This window comes from Pyrus communis, chromosome 10, assembly GCF_963583255.1.
Source record: "Pyrus communis chromosome 10, drPyrComm1.1, whole genome shotgun sequence".
Lineage (NCBI taxonomy): Eukaryota > Viridiplantae > Streptophyta > Magnoliopsida > Rosales > Rosaceae > Pyrus > Pyrus communis.
In genome coordinates this window covers 21,183,193-21,197,074 of record NC_084812.1, presented here as the reverse complement: position 1 = coordinate 21,197,074, position 13,882 = coordinate 21,183,193, and the positions used below count along the sequence as shown (strand labels likewise).

At 35.8% G+C, this 13,882-nt stretch overlaps 1 protein-coding gene across 1 annotated transcript; it reads right to left on the bottom strand.

Annotated features, from left to right (window-relative positions):
- Positions 1-4,974: 4,974 nt before the first annotated feature.
- LOC137747985 (uncharacterized) lies at positions 4,975-5,379 on the bottom strand. The gene has a single exon (XM_068488105.1). The coding sequence runs from the start codon at positions 5,377-5,379 to the stop codon at positions 4,975-4,977; it is 405 nt and encodes a 134-aa protein (XP_068344206.1).
- Positions 5,380-13,882: the final 8,503 nt, after the last annotated feature.

The window sequence follows — 13,882 nt, the reverse complement described above, 5'->3', positions numbered from 1 at the left end:
TTGGGTTTGAACTGAGAAGGGGACTGGTCTCTGCGTTTGGGTGCATAGAGACCAATATCTCAACACAATCAATTTGGTGGTTGGGTGGGCATCGGTTTAGGGTTGGTCGGGTTAGATCCGTTGGCCAATCCAATATATGCTCAATCTCAAATTTATTGTCACCATAAAAATTGGCGGTATAAAGATAGGTCGTGTCTTGAAACTAATCTTTATTCTCAGTGGCGTTACCGAGGCCCTATATAATAATAATTGTTATAAATATACAAAGGCTATAGAAATAACCTTTTTAAAACAAGAGTGAAATGTGCAAAATATCATATTATAACTTTAGAAACTATAACACAAAAAAGGATGACAGATAAAAAGAGGAAGAGATACTGATATTATTTCTCTTGCTTTCTTTTACAGTGCATTTGATAACAAACGAAATGCTCTATTTATAGAGTGACTCTCGTAACTATAACCATCAAAATACAATGATGATACTTTTGAAAGTATCAAACACTATTACTAAGTATTTGAGCATTCTTTTGAGTGGGCATTCACCCACTAATTCTATAACACTCTCCATTGGATGCCCACATATCAACATCAGTTACCTCATTAAAACCTTACTCGGAAAAACTCAGTGAGAAAAAATCATAGCAAAGGAAAAAGAGTACAACTTTACCTGGATTGTTGATATAGTGTTAAGTATGCTTATGTTGCCTCGTTAAAACCTTGATAGGAAAAACTCTGTGGGAAAAATCTTAGTCGAAGGAAAAATAGTACAACAAGCATGTATTATAGATTCTTCCCCTGATATTTATCTCCCCTTGATTCTGCATTCTTCAAATTTAGCTGATTGGTAAGTCGACGTAATCCGATACTCTACACTAACTTCTGAAACGTGCACTTTGGTAGAGACTTGGTGAACATGTCTGCTAGATTTTCATTGGAACTGATTTGTTTGACTTCAATAACTTTAGCCTTCTGAAGCTTATGTGCACTGAAAAACTTTGGCGATATTGTTTAGTCTTATCGCCCTTAATGAATCCTTCCTTAATTTGGACAACACAGGCTGCATTATCTTCATGGATGACAGTTGGATTGTATGTCTTCGAAGGTAGACCACATGAATTCCGGATATGATGGATCATTGATCTTAACCAGGAATATTCAAGACTTGCTTCATGTAAAGTAAGTATTTCTGAGTGATTTAAAGATGTAGCAACTAATGTTTACTTAGTTGAGCGCCATGAGATTGCTGTATCTCAATTAGTGAACACATATCTAGTTTATGAGTGGGCTTTATGCGGATCAGAGAGGAAACCAGCATCTGCATATTCAGCAAGGATCTAGTCATTTGTGGATTTTCCTGAGTAGAAGAGACCCATGTCTGTTGTCTCACGAACGTATTGCAAAACATCTTTAACTCATTTCCAATGACGCATTGTTGGAGTAGAGCTATATCTTGCTAACAAGCTAACTAAAAAAATTATATTTGGTATAGTACATTGCGCTCAGTACAATAAAGCACCTATTGCACTCAGATATGGTACTTTTGGACCAAGGACCATTTCATCATCTTATTTTGGACGAAATGGATCTTTCTTAATGTCCAAAGAACGAACGACCATTGGCGTGCTGAGTGGATAAGCCTTGTCCATGCCAAATCGTTTCAGGATTTTTTCAATGTAAGCTGATTGATGGACCAAAATTCCATTAGCACAATGCTCGATCTGTAGGGTGAGACAATATTTTGTTTTCCCGAGGTCTTTCATTTCAAATTCGCTTTTCAAATATTCAGCAGTTTTATTGAGCTCTTCAAGAGTTCCAACTAGGTTTATATCATCAACATATACTGCCACTATAGCAAATCCAGAATTGTATTTCTTAATGAACACACAAGGGCAAATGACATTGTTGATATATCCTTCTTTGATCAAATATTCACTGTGACGATTATACCATATTTGTTCAGATTGTTTCAGCTCATACAATGATCGTCTTAATTTGATTAAGAGCATACGTCGTGGTTTGTTAGTTGTTTCAGGCAACTTAAGTCCTTCTGGGACCTTCATGTATATGTCAGTATCTAATTCTCTATATAGATACGCAGTGATGACATTCATAAGTCGCATGTCAAGCTTTTCTGAAACCATTAAACTTATTAAGTAACGGAACGTAATTGCGTCCATTATAGGAGAATATGTCTCCTCATAATCAATTCCAGGTCTTTGTGAAAAGCCTTGTGTAATGAGTCGTGCTTTGTATCTTGCAATCTTGTTTTTCTCATTGCGTTTTTTTGTAAATACCCATTTGTAACCCACGGGATTTACATCAGGCGGAGTTTGGACTACCGGGCTAAAAACACTTCGTCTTTTCAAGGAATTTAATTCTGCATTGCATCTTTCCACTTAGGCTAATCTTGTCTTTGTTTGCATTCATCAACAGAGCGGGACTCAATATCATCACTTAATATGATTTCAATGGTTACTGTGAATGCGAACATATCATCGATGATTATTTCATTCCGATCCCACAATTCATTTGTACATGCATAATTTATAGAAATTTCTTTGCTTTCATGTACTGCTGTCTCTTCACGAACATGTGTTTTATCAAGGACATTTTCTTTTTCTGGAAGTACATAATCATGAATTGCTGATTTTTCATTCATTTTCTCTTTCTGAATGATTTCATTTGGATTCAGCTGTGCCCTTGTCTTTCTTTTTTGAGGGGCTAAATCTTTTGAACCTAGGGGTCTACCATGCTTCAGGCGTGCACCAGATGAATCATTCGCTGTCACTTTATTTTGTCCAACATAGACATCAATTCTTGCAGGTGCATTTGCAGCTGGTATATGTGATTTTGTCACTTTCATAGCATCATTAAATGTATATGGCATTTGATTGGCAATACTTTGAAGATGAACGATCATTTTCACTTCATTTTCACATTGAGTGCTGGTACAACCCATGTCAGCTCTTGCCATTCTTTTGGAACGATCTTTTCTCCCCATAACGATGGGAAGACTGTCTCATCAAAGTGACAATCAGTAAAACGAGCTGTAAACATATCACCTATCAGGGATTCCAAATATCTAATGATAGATGGTGAATCAAAACCCACATAAATTCCCAATCTACGCTGAGGTCCCATTTTAGTGCGTTGTGGCGGTGCAATAGGCACATAAACAGCACAACCAAAAACTCATAAATGTGAAATGTTTGGCTGATGTTCAAACACAAGTTGTACTAAGGAGTATTAGTGGTTGGCTATAGGTCTCAATTGAACCAATGATGCAACATATAGGATGGCATGTCCTTATGCAGAAACTGACAATTTTGTTTTCATGAGTAGAGTGCGAGCTATTAATTGAAGCCACTTGATCAATGCTTCTGCTAAACCATTTTGAGTATAGACATGAGGAACATGGTGTTTAACATCAATGCCCAATGTCATGCAGTAATCATCAAAGGTTTGAGACGTAAATTCACCAGCGTTATCAAGTGGAATTGACTTAATGGGATAATCTGGGAACTGTGCTTGCAACTTGATTATTTGAGTAAAAAGTCTCGCAAAAGCTACATTCTGAGTAGATAAGAGACAAACATATGACCATCGGGTAGATGCATTAATTGAAACCATAAAATATCGAAATGGTCCACAAGATGGTTGAATAGGTCCATAAATATCCCCTTGAATTCTTTACAAAAATGATGGGGATTCAGCATCAACCTTTAGTTGTGATGGTCTAATTACCAATTTCCCTTGAGAACAAGTCGTGCAAAGGTTATCATTTGAGATAGCAATATCTCTACTCAATAATGGATGTCCATTAGAATTGGTAATGATCTTACGCATCATGGTGGATCCTGGATGACCCAAACGGTCATGCCAAAGCATGTAATCTTTTGAATTAATGAACTTCTGAGCATGTAATCTTTTGAATTAATGAACTTCTGGTTCATAACAGCATGTGATTCAATTGTCCTTATGTATGTATAATACAATCCACTTGACAAACCATGCAACTTCTTCAATATACACTTCTGGGTATCATTGGAGGTCATGCATAGATACTCCACATTTTCTGCACTTTTCGTTTCAATGTGGTATCCATGTAAATGTATATATTTGAAACTCAACAAATTTCGAGTAAATCGAGTAGCATACAATGCATTATGTATGAACAATGTTGTTCTATTTGGTAACATAATCTGGGCTTTCCCTGAGCCTTCAATTACATCTGATTGACCTGATATTGTTGTTAACTTTACTCTTGTAAGCATCAAGCTTGAGAAATACTTTCATTCATGAAGTATTGTATGTGTGGTTGCGCTGTCTGCAAGACAAATATCTTCGCCATTTCTCATGTTTTGAGAATAATCATAGTTTTTATCCCAGCTTTCTGAGTAAGGGGATCATGGTTAAAAACAACTTAGAAATTTAAATGCCTATTTTATTGAAATGCGAGTTTTTAAACTACAAGTTCAGATAATAAAAGTACATCAAATATAAATGATTCAGTTGGACCGATACACTTCATTCCCCCTTTCCACAATGAAGTCCGAGACATCTAGGTGGGTTGTGTTCAACTGTCCTGATAAGTCGCACACTGGATCAGGTATATCCATTGGTCTAGCCTGGTCGAAGAAATTAGTCTCGACACCCTTCTCCTTAAGGGAGGCTTGATATAGATCCACCAGATGTTTTAGGGTACGACATGTATGCGCCCAGTGCCCATCGCCACCATACCTATGACATGCTCCATTAGAGTTTCTAGGAGCATTGTTTATACGAGCTTTGTCTTTGTGGCGATTTCCATTTTAAGCTCGGGTCTGAATTTTGCCTTGGAATCTGGTGGTGAAACTGACCACCATGATTTTTGCCTTTCCTGTTCAACCGACCTCGCTTATGGCCACGTCCTCGTTTATGATTATCGCCACCAAAGGATGTGGCGTTCCCTTCGAGGGAAGCATCATTCACTTATGGGAATGGTGCAGATCCAGTAGGTCGGGACTGATGATTTTTCATCAGGAGCTCATTGTTTTGTTTAGCTACCAAAAGCACAAATATTAGCTGGTTGTATTCAGTGAAGCCTCGCGCTCTATATTGCTGCTGCAGGAGCACGTTAGAGGCATGAAATGTGCTGAAAGTCTTTTCCAACATATCTTCCTCAGTAATTGTATCCCTATAAAGCTTCATCTGAGAAGTAATTCTGAACAACGCAGAATTGTACTTAGCCACTGACTTGAAATCCTGGATCCTTAGGTGCGTCCATTCATGGTGATTGTATTTGTTTCTCAATGCCTTCCAGAGAGCTAACGGATCTTCAATCGTTAAGTACTCGCTCTTTAGTCCCTTGTCAAGATGGCGACGAATAAAGATCATGGCCTTCGCCCGATCTTGAGAGGATGAGTTGTTTTATTCCCTAATGGTATCTCCAAGATTCATTGCTTCCAAATGGATCTTGGTAGCCAGTACCCATGTAAGGTAATTCTTCTCAGTAATGTCCAGGGTAGCAAAATCAAGTTTTGCCAAGTTTGCCATTTTCTTTTCTTTCTGAAAGAAAAATGAGATGCGTAAGAACTTGCAATAATATGTATTCCTGGAAGAATATAGCGTTAGAACTTTTGGTTCTTACAAATTTTTCATTTTGATCTTCAGGCCAAAAATGATAAGCACTCGAAACTTCAGGCTTGAGATTTTGCATGATTAATGAGAAGGGCGATTGTACCGCACCATTCTCATCGAAACAAGCATAGGATGAGCGATTATTTCGTACCACTTGAACAACAGAAAAATTTAAATATGCAGAGTAAGATATAATCGATTTAAATATGTAGAGTAAGGTGGACGATTATACCGCACCACCTAAAATTGCAGTAAAATTAAATTTGCAACTCAAGATGGGCGATTGTACCGCACCATCTTTGATCGCAGTGAAAATTAAATTTGCAGTTCAAGATAGGCGATTATACCGCACCATCTTTGATTGCAGTAAAATTAACATAAATAAATACTGGGTTAGAAACCAGGAACTACACCAAACAAGAAATCAAAGATATAAGTAACTATTAAATTTAGAACAAGAAGCAGGCATGATGCTAGCAGTTCATCGCGAGGGTGCATCAAACAGATGAAGCAGAAGAAGAAGAAAAACATGAAAAACCTTAAAGGAATCATTTTTTTTTTTCTTTCGGTGAAGGGAGATGTGAATTATTTAAGGTTAGAGAGTCGTGCTAATAATGTGTTATAAATAGGCAAAAGTTAGAGAGATGATCTTTCTAAGGACAGGAGTGAAGCAGGTGCAAAATATCACACTATGATTTTAGACACTATAACACAAAAAATGATGGCAGATAAAAAAAGGAGGGATACTGATATTATTTCTCTTGCTTTATTTCGCAGTGTCTTTGATAACAGATGGAATGCTCTATTTATAGAGCAACTCTCGTAACTCCAACCATCAAAATACAATGATGATACTATTAAAAGTATCAAACACCATTACTCACTATTACTAAGTCTTTGAGTGGGTATTCACCCACTAATTCTATAACAATAATGTGTTTAAATAGTACATTATTTGTCACTTAGTACTAAGATTTAGTGTTATTGAACTTTGCTTGTAATTGAAAGATGTTAGGTATTGCTGGCCAATTGTGAAACTAATCACTCATTCCCTTAATATAGATAATATCGTTTTTTCCAAATAAGACAAAAACATTACACTACCTTGTATAAAAGAAATGTATCTTAAAAGAGAGAGATGGAGACTCTACGTAATGACCATTGTTGCGACATTAATATCATCATTAATAATACCCACGCCTCAAAATCGACTATGCTCGAACATTGGAGCCTAGAAGAGTGACGGTTTTCTGGCGGAGTTTTGCCGATTCCGCCCAATCCCAATGGAATTTGGTCTCGGCCCAAGTGAGAAAGTTGATCCTCTCCTCGCGAGCTTTCTACCTATACTTGAGTTCGTTGAGTGAATCCGGAGGATCGGGGCACGTTCTCAGGTTTGTTCTACCTTATCCCTTTCTTTCTCTCTTTCTGGAAAAATTTTCTTGAATTTCAAGATGCACGTTCTGATTTAGTCCATCGATGGTGGTGTGTTTGGTTCCCGAGAAAATCAAGGGACACTCGAATTTTCAACAAGTAAATTATTTGAACACTTGCACCTACATATGGGGTTCAATTTGTTCTTACGTGCAAAGTGGTTTTGAAAGTGATATAGCAGGCTTTGATGCATAGCCTTTATTTGATTCATTGCAGCTCCAGACATGATGGTCCTACGCTACTTGTTTGTGATCATCTTTGTGTATATGCAATGCAGATTATTATCAAAATTGTAGAAAGAAGCAAGCAACATATGCATGAAGATTTTACAAGGTACAAAGAACCAATCATGTTACTCTATGTCTTTCCTGAGATGCCTATTTAAATTTGTTCATTTCTAAAATTAGTCAAACAAACCATTTTCTGGATCTTCCCAAGCAGAGGCCATTGTCCTTGACAAAATATAAGTAAGATTTAGCTAGATGCCTTTTAGACATGGCTCTTACCATATTTGGATGTTTAACTATGCAGTGGTATTGAAGCTAAATGAAATCGTTTGAACTAGATTCAGGAGAATGTGAGTTTAGTGGAGAAAAACTGTGTTGCCAGAATTTAGCATTTATGTTAATAATTATTTTGCATGCTTCTCTCTCCTAGAGCACCGTGTCAATTATCAGGTTTAAAATTTCGGTTGTTTTCAAAGGTTTTTAAATGTGAATGACTTGCCGTCAGGAGATAACTTGGGTGAGCCATTGTGATCTTATATCATGTTCACATTTTATATTTTCTGGGCCTTCAATTCCTAATGCCTAGAATGAGGCTTTGAGGATTTTCCTCAATTGCATTTAATTTCATTTATTCCGGTCCGTTGCAAATTTTTGAGTAATGATTTACAAGAATAATGGTATGGCCACTTTGGTGTATTAGTTGATTAGTTGAACTAATTTGAATATAAAGTTCATCTGTTTTTGCAAAGTAACTTTCCCATACATATTAATTAAGTTGATTTACGCTTCCATCTATCGTATGTTAATGTTGAGACTTTCTTTTCTAATATCGAATATGAGTTGTTGGATTAATAAGTCTGATTTATCCTTCGTTTAATATATATATAATATTACAGTTCATGTTTGCTATGTTTGTCCTTTGTGACTTTCATCTTCAAACATAAAATTGCAAGTTGAGACTCAAGCGCTTTTGGGAAATTTCTCAAATACACACACTAATGACTGGGCGTTTTTGGTTTCCCTTTTTGAATTATGTTCTTATCTTAAGGGAGATTTTGATACATTATGGACATGCTAAAGGTTATTTTAAAACTACTCTTGGTCAATTGTGAATTATTATGTAATTTTATCATGCTATGTTAGTATATGATTTTTATAATTAAAAGTCCTCACGTCATTTTGGCATGAAATGAAATTATTGTAAAATTTAAAAAGGAGATTACGCTACCGAAATATTTCAAATTTCTACAACATTGTATGTTCATGAAATTTTAGTATGATATAGATTGATATATCTAGTTTAAATCTGGAAATTTGCACGACAATTGGCTGCAAAATGAATTATTTGTGAATTTTGTTTTAGTATGTAGTGCGGAATTTCTACAGTTTCTGCAGCACATTCCATTTTGATTTTATTTTTGGCCCACTTATAAAATCTCAAAAATTATGAAATTTTGTGATATTTCAGCTTTATGTATCTACTTCACTTCTGGAAATTTTCATATACATGGATGGAAAATGAATGTTTAGTCAAATTTTCATCTCAGTTGTATTGCAGATTTTCTGCACTTTCTGTAGCATATTCCATTGGAATTTGACATATCCCGACCCAGATTGTCCACTAAGACTCCGAATTGAGATGTGATGGCCGACGTCTGGAATGTGACGAAGCCATAAAATGTGGTAATGTGGAATATGTGAATAAATTTAAACCTAAAAGTGCCTAACACGAGAGTGCGCTGTGAGCTGGAATGACCCTATTTCACACGTGACGCCAGAATATAAGTAAAGTATAATAGAGTGGATTGAAAATCATACCGTCGAAGGTAATCTTTAATACCAAGACTTGCCACGAATCCTCGTCGATACGAAAACTCTGCTACTAGAACTTGGATGGATAAAAACAAGAGTGAGTGGGCCTGAATATAAAGTTTTAATAAAGACCTTTCAAACGATATAACCCCTCGCTGTAATACCTGCATAGGTTCCAGGAAATCATACTACGTATAAGTATGAAATCAAATGTAAATCAATAGTAAATCCAAGAATATTCCAAATCACTACATATCGGCAACAACAATATAAATCAAGTGCTCATCAATCTATGGTAACCCACGAGTCGGAGTTGCCTAACGCAACCTGTACTACTCATAAATCAATCCATGATAACACCTAAGTTGGAGTTGCCTAATGTAACCTGTACAACTTATAGATAAATCCATGATAACACCTGAGTCGGAGTTGCCTAATGCAACCTGTACGACTCATAGGCAACCTGTACGACAGTGTCGGAGTTGCCTATCATTTCAACTTGTACGACAGTGTCGGAGTTGCCTATCATTGCAACTTGTATGACAATGTCAGAATTGCACAAAACACTAATATAGTCATGCCCTAACTCAATTATTTCAAATAATACTATAAACTCACCTGAACTTACTTGTACATCCTGCGTTCACATTAGCACTTCAAGGCATTCACAAGAATTATATGTAGGTAATATGCATATGGTTATACCATAATGCAATCTAAAACTCAACCATATCATAGTATTTTAGAATATACAAATATATATATGACATAGCATAAAATGCATAAATCAATTTAAAAACATTTTGTGGAACTATCGATGATATACATACAATAAAAGGAAAAGACTCACTCACCTGGAGTCCACCCTACAACTCCCTAGCACGAATATGAAGGCGTCACGAACGATCGTCGCCTAAAACAATTATCAAATCACATCTCAGAATTCTTATCAATAGAACACGTAACTTACATAAAACACATCACCCAAGGACGTTCTAGAATGATTTGAGACCCATTGACCAAAAGTCAACTGTCGGTCAAAGATTGACGGTAGGGTCTACAACCTTACGTAACCCAATTCGGAAGATCCGCATCACAGATTTTAGATCTGTAACTTCCAAAGATCCACATTATATTTTTAAAGCATCAAACTAAAATTTCATTACGATCCAACAGTTGGATCTCCGCCAATTGCAAATTCAAGTGACGGTTAACGTTCTATTTTATGAACTAACAAATCTAATTTGGGAAGATCCGTACATCGGATTCCTGATCCCCAAGTTCTTATGATCCTTATATATTATGTACTATAACATATCAAAGTTTGGTGACGATCTAACGGTCGGATCGTCAATTGTTATAATACTTAAGTGACGGACCCTAATGGAACTAGGTTCAACCGACGGAAATACGTCAATCGGACTTCACATACGGAATTGGAGAAAAAAATTTAGCCTAGGGAGGTGAGGGGATGTCTCGGCCCACACACACGCGTCGCCGTACACGGCGGTCGGCCGCCCCGACTTGTCGGAAAAATCAACTATTTCTAAAAATTCTCAAACCTCCCCATAAATGAAGATTTAAGTGAGTAGAGCAAGTTTTATACTTGTGGCCAAACCAATTTGGCTGGGAAATTCCTCAAATCGCCATGAACTCGCCGGAACCCTAGAATTTGGATGTTCTTGATTCGATCAATCTGCAACACCACCGCCCCTAAAACTGTTTGGGCTTTGTTCCTGACCTCTAGAGAAGTTTTTTGGTTGTGGTGATTGAAGGTAAGTATTTCAAAAATGGGTGGATCGCCGCTTAGTCACCCATCACGAAATTGAAACTAAGACTCTTTGTTTTTTGGGCTGAGATGGTGGATGGGAGGTCACATGAGTGATTTGCAGGTGATGGGTGGTGGTGATCAATGAGAAAAATGGCAGAAATTCGCCGGATTTGGAATCGGGTCGAAACTAGGTTGTGCACATGGTTGAAAGGGAAGGGTTCATGATCCCGTGCCTCTCACTCCTCTCTCCTTTCTTCCCTTCTCTTCCTCCCATCGGTCCACTCACCTCCTCCTCTGGTTCGTTCGCCTCCCATCAGATGGAAGCTTCCTCCCCCGTGGCACCTTCCCTTACTTCTGCTTGGTTACCCTTCCCCCATGGTGGGAAGTTTTTAAATAATTTAGATCTAAACTTTAAATTACTAATTTCAAACATCCGTAACTATACCGATATAATCCGGACTCGTAAACGACTTTCGCCTATGCTTTCGTACTAACGAGTACTACTCAAATACGCTAAAAGAATAAGTCATACGTTTCTCTAGACGATGGTCAATGAAAGTTAAAGTCCTTACCTCTAGAGGCATTTTCGTCAATTCCCTCGATTAAAATAAATAAATAAAAAAACGTAATTTCAGGGACGAGTTGTCATAGAATTTGCTTCTCGTATACTTGTCATACTTCAAAAAATAATAAAAATTTAGGAAATAGTAGCATTGTATGTCTACTTTATGTATGGAAATTTTTATGCACATTGAATGAAAAAGGAGTATTTAGTGAATTTTTAATCTCAGGTCTGCATTGCAGATTTTTTGCAGTTTCTGCGGCACATCTCTTTTCGAATTAATTTTTTACTCACTTGTAAAACGAAAAAAAAAAAAAATTGGATTAAAATTATTGTTGAAAATTTGATGTTATGAGATATCTTAGTGTTTATTTTAATCGACTTTGTTTTTGAATTAAAACATAAATTTTGAGTTTGGATTCTCTTATTAGGTTTCATTTTAATTTATGACCTAATGTTTAACACATATGTGAGTCTTCTCTCATACACTAAAATAAAAAAAAATTTGTAGTCATTGCATAAGTTTTAGTTTATGGAACTTTTTAATTCTAATTAACTTACTTAAAAAAAAAAATTATGTATTTGATCTTTATTGATTCAACTAGCCTATACTTTGTTATATGAAAAAATCACTTTCTCTAGTGTTTAAACTTGCAATTTTGAGTGTTTGCCCAAGTGGGAGAAATAATGTATTATGAGCTTCACACTCATCAATTTTGCATGCTTTTAATGGTTATGGTTTTGGTAGATAAAACATACATTATCATACTTGTTTATATTTTATTTGTTGTATATGCAACTAATCTTGCAGGAAATTCAACAAGGGTTAATGAGTATATTGTGCTCAAAAGTGCTTTGCTTATTAATTCTTGTTTGTTGTTCAAGAAATTGGACTTGTGATTTATATGTTATTGATGGATAATTAATCTGCTCAAAAGTGTTTTCTTATTCAGTCAAACTATAAATCAGTGAACGGTTAAACATGGAATTGACAAGATTGTATATATTTCATATGCTCAAAAGTGTTGAAACTATATATGTTTGCCTTTGTATTTTATGTTTTAGCTGTGAAAACCTAATATAATCAGATTCTATCCAAAGATGATTCTGGAATAATATGTTTTTGCTGCAATAAGAAAACGTTCCGTTAAAGTTTTCTGTTTATGTCAAATTTTAGAAGAATAAAACTGACCATATGATTTTGTATATCTTTTTGGCCACTCACTTCCTTACAATATTTGACATAGAGATATAGTCAGAAAAATTAGTAGTTGATGTTGAATTCTCAATACTTTTAAATCCTTGATTGATCGGTGGGAGCTTTTAAGAGGTATGTGCGTTTATGAGATTTTTTACTCTTTTAATCGGTGGGAGTTTAAAATTGCTTTTGTATTATTGAATTGAAGTGTTAGTGGAAAATGGTTTAATAGTAACATTTTATTCATAAATCTTGATAAGAGAGTAATTTTGTAACATTATATTGTATTTGCATCCTCTCTTATTTTTATGTTTCAATTGAAAGAAAATATGAGCCATGCCTGCATAAGGCTCAGTTCAGGAGTTGATCTTTTGCTTATCAACCTGAATTTAACGAATGATGTCAAGCAACATTGTGCTCGTAATTTGATATTCGTGGTAATAGAGTAAACATGTAGTAGCATTTACATGTTATTTTCTATAATCCAATATTTAAACTACTAGTGACAAGTTGTTAAAGGTATAGTTGCAAATTTTGTGGGACTCAGTGATCCCCTACCACTTAGCCAAATAAGGATCATGTTCTTGAACACACAAGTGGGAGAATGTAAGTTGTGAGTGTCAAAGAACATGTGCTCACTGTTTCTTCACATACATGTAACTTGGTCAATCTGAGTTAATAGTTGAGAAAATTATGGAGCCTTATTTGGTTAGGTTTAGGAGTCCTTATTTAGTGCAATTAATCATGAAAACCTTAATTAGTTGACAAAGAATTCGTTTACGAGGTTCCTGCACTCACAGCAATTATCCTATCTTGCGCTAAAAACCCTATTTGATAGCAAGGACTCTCGGCTGCTTGAGTGTAGAAAAGTCCTTTTGAAACCCTAGCAGTCATGGCGTCTTCTTCCTCTGCTTTGGAAGATAAGTTTATTTCCCTTAATTGTTTGATTGGTTTATTGTAATTATTTATATTTTATCTGTGATCCTAGTAACTTGTTGTTTTTCAATTAACTCTTACATTATCCTCTCCTAACCCTCTCAAAACTCACTCCATAATAATATGTTTTAGCATTGAGGTTATCTCTTATAAGTTTTCTAAGTTTATAGTCTGTTTTAGCAGATAAGATGACTCCGAAACGCTTTTGGTCACATTGGGATTTGTATAGTAGCTAGATAGCAAGTTTATAATCTCGTTTGAGGTCAACGATGTTGAAAGTACAACACCAGTCCATAACTTAAAGCCCAGCTCATTATGAAGTC

Excerpts from the sequence above, each read along its gene's own strand:
- LOC137747985 (XM_068488105.1), bottom strand. The coding sequence starts at position 5,379 with ATGATCTTTATTCGTCGCCATCTTGACAAGGGACTAAAGAGCGAGTAC.